General features: G+C 39.1%; 1 protein-coding gene across 1 annotated transcript; it reads right to left on the bottom strand.

Annotated features, from left to right (window-relative positions):
- Positions 1-755: 755 nt before the first annotated feature.
- Positions 756-5,722, bottom strand: LOC144573930 (putative xyloglucan glycosyltransferase 9). Its single transcript, XM_078323706.1, has 5 exons — positions 4,546-5,722; positions 3,883-4,191; positions 3,132-3,422; positions 2,295-2,408; positions 756-1,761 (listed from the first exon to the last, which is right to left on the bottom strand). The coding sequence occupies exons 1-5, from the start codon at positions 5,251-5,253 to the stop codon at positions 1,132-1,134; spliced, it is 2,052 nt and encodes a 683-aa protein (XP_078179832.1). The 5' UTR covers positions 5,254-5,722; the 3' UTR covers positions 756-1,131.
- Positions 5,723-6,097: the final 375 nt, after the last annotated feature.

Here is a 6,097-nt window from a genome sequence, read left to right as displayed (position 1 = left end):
GAATTATCATAATAGCTTAAATATGGTATATGTGTGTAGGTTCTTTTTTTAAGCCATCGTTTAATTTCATATTTTCCCACAGTTAGAAAAGAAAAGGCAAAAGAAGAAAATTATTTTCTAGTAAATACTGAATTTCTAATATGCCACCTCTCATTAGAATTTCTAATGCTTTAGCGAACTATGCTATACATTATTCTCAACTATATTAACTTGTTTCCCAAATCAGAAAAGTAAAAGGGGTTTGTCTTATATAACTTGAGCTTATTAGCATGAAATATATTAGCCTTGGAGATTAATACACATGTACAATCACAATTAATATATTAATCTGACCTAGCAAAAGTAACACACATTTGATGTTGATGCGCGACCTACATCTCAGAAAATTACAAAAACACTTTATTCACTTCTTATAAAAACAAATCCACTTCAGACATCTGAAGCAGATATTTTCAAAGTTTATGACCTTAATTTTATCTGTAACAATGATTTGTACAATGAAGTCAGATGTTTCAACAACTCATCTAAATTGCGAACAGCACATGCTCCCTCAATCACCAACATACATTCACATGATAAGAAGATCAAATACTATAATTGTAATTACAACTTACAAGTGACAACAGATCCGAATGATTAGAAATGAAGAGGAAATGAGGAACAGGCAGCATTTCACTGGTCAAAGTATGAAATCCTATTGTAACTTGACTTCAAAATGCTTCTATTACTATAAATTCCTAAAACAAACAATACAACCAGCAGGTAAACACATTTTTTTTTAACTATAAGTTAATCAAAACAAAGAACAAAAGGGAAAAAAATTACGCATCTGAACTGATACCAAGAATTTCTTACAACAAAAGAATCGAGCGGGCCAGCCGGTGATGTTAGAGTCACCGTACATACCACTAAAAACAAGATCTATCTACACCTCCCCTAAAGGAGTAAACCCAATTGCCATCTATCCCTCCCCTCCCCTTTCCTTTTCTTTTCTTTTCTTTTCTTTTCATTTTTTTTAACTTACATATCTCATGTCGGGGGACGATAAACTACACCATGGGCGTCCCTCCATCTGTTCCCACATAATTGCATCCTAATTAAAGCAAGTACATTTCAAACCGTCCCAAATTCTCATGATACCTGCTCACCTATTAAATCGAGGCCCACGAGCAAAAATGATATCCCCTGAAAGAGCAGGAAGTAGAAATGGATTCCCTGCTTGGACAACAAGCTCCTTGCTGCCGCTGTCAGTAGCAAAAACGCCAGTGCAAGCTCCTTGCTGTATAACCTGTTGTGCTTCTTCTTCTTTTTATTCGTCTTCTTCTCCTCTTTCACCAAATCATTCAAATTGGGCACCGATCCGCCAACCCTCGGACCCATTGAATCGTCCTTCTTTGACAGCGCAAACGAGACCAAGTCACCCTCAGAAGAGCGACCCGATTTCTTGGTAACAACCCACTCATGAGCAGAAGGGAGCTGGAAGAGGCCTGAGACCATGGCGTTGAATTTAGTGACGGACATGGTGTTTTCAAAGAGGAGATAGGGGATGATGAAGGGGAATGAGCCGGGGGCGGGGAGGACATTGAGTAAGGACGTGAAGGCCGGAACATAGCAGACAACCCAGGCTGGAAGCTCAGCCTCGGGCACAAACATCGTCATCGGGAGGATGATGCAAAACAGCGTGAACGAGTAAAAGGGGAGGATCAGTTTGCGCAGCAGGAAGAAGAGGAATATCAAGTTTGTCTTCTTCCATATTGATATCTGCAGTAAAAAATAAAATTAAAAATCTTTTAGATTCTGTATGACAATATAGCAGTTTGATGGTTTATTACAGTGTTTTATTCATTCTGAACATTACTTGGTGGGTTTGTTAAGACAATGACACGATAATAAAAGACCAAAATTTAATTTAATACAGGTGGATCTTATTATTATCTTTGGGAGCATATTATGTAAACGTATAGTGATGTTTCAAGGGTAGTTGGTGACAAGGATGATGGTGACAATCAATAGGCATGGACGAGGGAATAACAAGGTTAAAATGAACATAAAATAAATAATTATACAGGGGTTGTCTTTACTGGCAGTTCAAGGATGGCATTGCACATGCAACCATACAGAGAATAATTGTAGTTTGAGTATCATGTACTTATTAATCATAGTTGTCTGCCATTATGCCTTTTTTATTTGTCACATAGAATATATTCCACAGCTAGATAGCAATGGTTATTACTAAGAAGAAAGTGAGTTTACAAAATGAGAGATGCATTATGACTTATGAGTTGTGTATATACCTTTGATCTAATAATATCAGGCAAGCATAGCCTAAAAAGCTGCATTGGCCCTGAGTGCCACCTATGTTGTTGCTTCCTATATGCCTCGTATGACTCCGGCAATTCACATTGACACTGTAATAAAGAAATTAATTACTAAACTTGACAAAATATTTTGCTAGGAAACGAAAGACAAACTATAAAAATAGTGTATGAAACCAGCATACCAAGAAGCATAGCGGGTTAAAAATGTTATCCAAATTACCCTTATCACACATACAATATTTGTTTGCACAATTAAGACACTTATAATTGTCTGTCAGGTATTTGCTATTAATATGGTTTCAAGTTTTTTTTGTCAAAATATATAAAAATATATATATATATATATAGAGATGGGCTATGGTGCATTGCAATGCATGAACCCCCTTATGCATTGCACTATAATCACGGATTTAAAGTCCAAACGACCGATCCGAACCGTTAGATGTTTAATCCATATAGAAATGTGCTTGGAGACCAAATTTTATATTTTTTGGAATTTTTTTACTATTTATTAAGCATTTTTGAATATTGCTGTTTTGCTGTGAACAGTAAAAAACAGTAAAATTTTCTGGACCATCAGATCAGCGACTTTCAAAATTGCTTAATAAATAGTAATAAAATTCCAAAAAATGTAAAATTTGGTCTCCAAGCACATATTAATATGAAGAACAAGATGAACGGTTCGGATTGGTCGTTTGGACTTTAAATCCATGATTTAGAGTGCAATGCATAAAAGGGTCCATGCATTGCAATGCACCATAGCCCATCTCTCTCTCTCTCTATATATATATATATATATATCACAATATGTACCTCTACATCATTGAGAAAAACAAACTTCCACCCGTGGAGGTGCGCCCTGACAGCAATATCCATATCCTCTACAGTTGTTCTCTCCATCCACCCACCAGCATCTTCTAGCGCTTTTCTTCGCCAGACCCCAGCCGTGCCATTAAATCCAAAGAAATTAATAAGAATGCCATTGACTTGTTGCTCCACCTCAAAGTGGAAGCACAAGTTTATGTTTTGCAATCTTGTAAGGAGATTTTCATCCTTGTTCACAAATGACCACCTTGCTTGCACCAACCCAACCTCATCATTACCCTTCAAAATCAAATTAAGATTTTAGTTTAAATTCAATATGATGTAGTTGATAGAAAGTGCAGTTAATCATATGCCAGACAAGCCATTGAGCAAGAAATAATGAAAATGCACAATCGCATCAACTACAATACCTAAAATGTTTATAAGAAGAAAGAAAATTACACCTTGTTAGTCACTATCATGGATGTTGAACCAAAAGGTTTCATTTTTGGAATACATGGCCATAAGAGGAAAACTAATAGCAAATAGAAAAGCACATATTTGGCTTTACAACTAAGGTTACTGGCCTTATAATTGGAATCAGCTATTCTGGAAAGTGTTTTGACTATTCTGGAATCAGCTATACTTGATTCAACCACAATTCCCATTGTCCGTAAATAGCTGCCAGAACAAAACTAATTTCTGAAGTGAAAAGCTGGAATAGGACAAAAGAGGAATAACAAATTTGCTTTATTGTTACCTTGAAATGGGGCACAGTACGCTTGAGAAAATCGGGCATTGGTTGAAAATCAGCATCGAAAATAGCGACAAACTCATACTCCTTAACGTAGCTGCAACCCATAGCAGATTTCAAATTGCCGGCCTTGTAACCCTCACGAATGACGCGGTGGCGGTACACTATGCGGGCCCCATTCTTCTGCCACTTCTCCACCTCTTCTCTTATCAAAGTCTGAGTAGTGGGATCGTCTGAGTCATCCAGGACTTGCACCAAAAAATTTGACCTCGGCCAGTCCAAATTGCAACAGGCAGCAATTGACTGCTGATAGACCTGAATTACAACAGGAAAAAAAAAACCCATTAATTTTGCCATACATGCCTAAATTGTCAGGTGCTGGCTTGCTCTTATCAGAATTGAACAATCACTGATGGAACTTTTTATGTTTTGTCTTTTTCCTTACTTGTAGTGTTGTGAATTCTGCAATTGAGGCAATTTTTGGATATTCAAATTCAACAAATGAAGAAAAAATAAAAAAAAAGTCAACCACTTTTATCTTCTCTATCCTTTTCAATTCCAACCTGAATTGTTCCTGTAGAAACTTCCAAACCCCGTGAATCTAAAATCGACCTTGAAAATTTCCTACTTTCCTTTCCAGTTCAAATTAAACAGAATTTTGAAGCTTACCTCACGTTCATTACACATGGGAATCTGGACCAACACCATGGGGTAATCCTTGCCTGATTCGGGATCCTTATCTAATGCCTTAGCTACAGGCTTAATTCTCCTCAATTTAATCCAAAGGGCCCCGAGACAGAGAAATACACGGTCCAAGGTCTGGATCAAGAACATGACCGTGCAAGCGTCAGACAAGAATTGCAAAGGAGGTGCAATGTACTGAGCCCTTAACCAAAGCCACCCTTCATGGACCTGGTCCATAAGCACATGAACATCCCCCATCCCAAGCCTCCACAAATTGAAGTACGCCGCCACCTCAAAGCACAGCAACAGCATTGACAGAAAAAGGAATGCCTTTATACAGCCATAGACACGGTTTCTTACAACCGGGTTCTCACCCGGGGGTACTGATGCAAGGTCAGCATCGCTTCGGCCTGACCTAACCCGTCGCTTCACTACCGAGCCAAGTGAAACCATTGCCGAAGCAAGCCCAGTGAGGCATCCAGCAGCCTTGTGCGCCTTTAGAAGCAAGACCCAGGTAATTTGTTTGGCATTCTTCTTGCGGGCCCGGGATGGCAGGGAGCTGTCACGAGCCACAAGGTCGTCCTCCTCTTCTCCCTCAATCTCGGCAATTGACCAATTTGGGTTCTCCATTTTGACTATAACCGGCGTGCCCCGGTGGGTATCTCTCTGCCACCAGTTAAAAAGTGGCGCCATTGAAAGAAGAAAGGGAGAAAAATGTAGATCTCTCTCTCTCGTTTTAGGTGTTTTGTCTGGAGGCGCAAGAAGCCGCCTTTTTTGCTAAATTTAGGCGGTGTAGTAGGATGGGATTGTGAGATTTAAGAGGGGAGAATGCATGAAGTGGAAGGAATTGTGCAGTGTATCTTATACCTCTAGCCTGGCTCCTTTTTCTCTGTGTGTGAGAGAGAGGAGAGGAGAGGAGAGGAGAGGAGTGAGTGGGGCTGGAATAAGAAGGGATGCCACGCACGACAATTGGAGAAGGAAACAGCTCAACACGTCTAGGGACTAGGGGCGATCTACCAAGGGCAAGGGGGAAAGGGAAATTACTCTCTTTAAAAAATAGAGTATTCATAACCCATTTATCCTTCTCGTTTTCCTTGTTTAATGGATTTTGCTCATGATTACTGCGGGTAATAGAGAACAGCTGGAGAAAGGGATGGAAATGAAATGACAACAATGGAATGGAATGGATTTACATTTACTACTCACTTAAATATTTTTCTTATTTTCAGCTCAATGGGCGGGATTTTCTTCCTTTCACGCGCACAGGCACAGGCACAGCCGCACAGGTGAGGAAAGAACCTGGAATGGAAGACTTCATTTAGAAAAAATATTTACTGTGCTATTTTTAACCGGGTCGGAGTTTACCTTCTTTTTTCTTTTTCTTTCTCTTTTCTTGTTCGGCACCGACGCACCCTTTTAATTTAAATCCCTGTTTTTAAATTGGTAGGTAGTCAAACGTGGAGATACGATACATGAAGGATATTGCGGACAAACTTCTCAATTTGCGGACTAATTGATGCAAATTCCCGCTCATGCC

Source organism: Carex rostrata, chromosome 22, assembly GCF_964058835.1.
Source record: "Carex rostrata chromosome 22, lpCarRost1.2, whole genome shotgun sequence".
NCBI classification, from domain to species: Eukaryota; Viridiplantae; Streptophyta; class Magnoliopsida; order Poales; family Cyperaceae; genus Carex; species Carex rostrata.
This window is presented reverse-complemented; position numbering and strand designations above follow the sequence as displayed.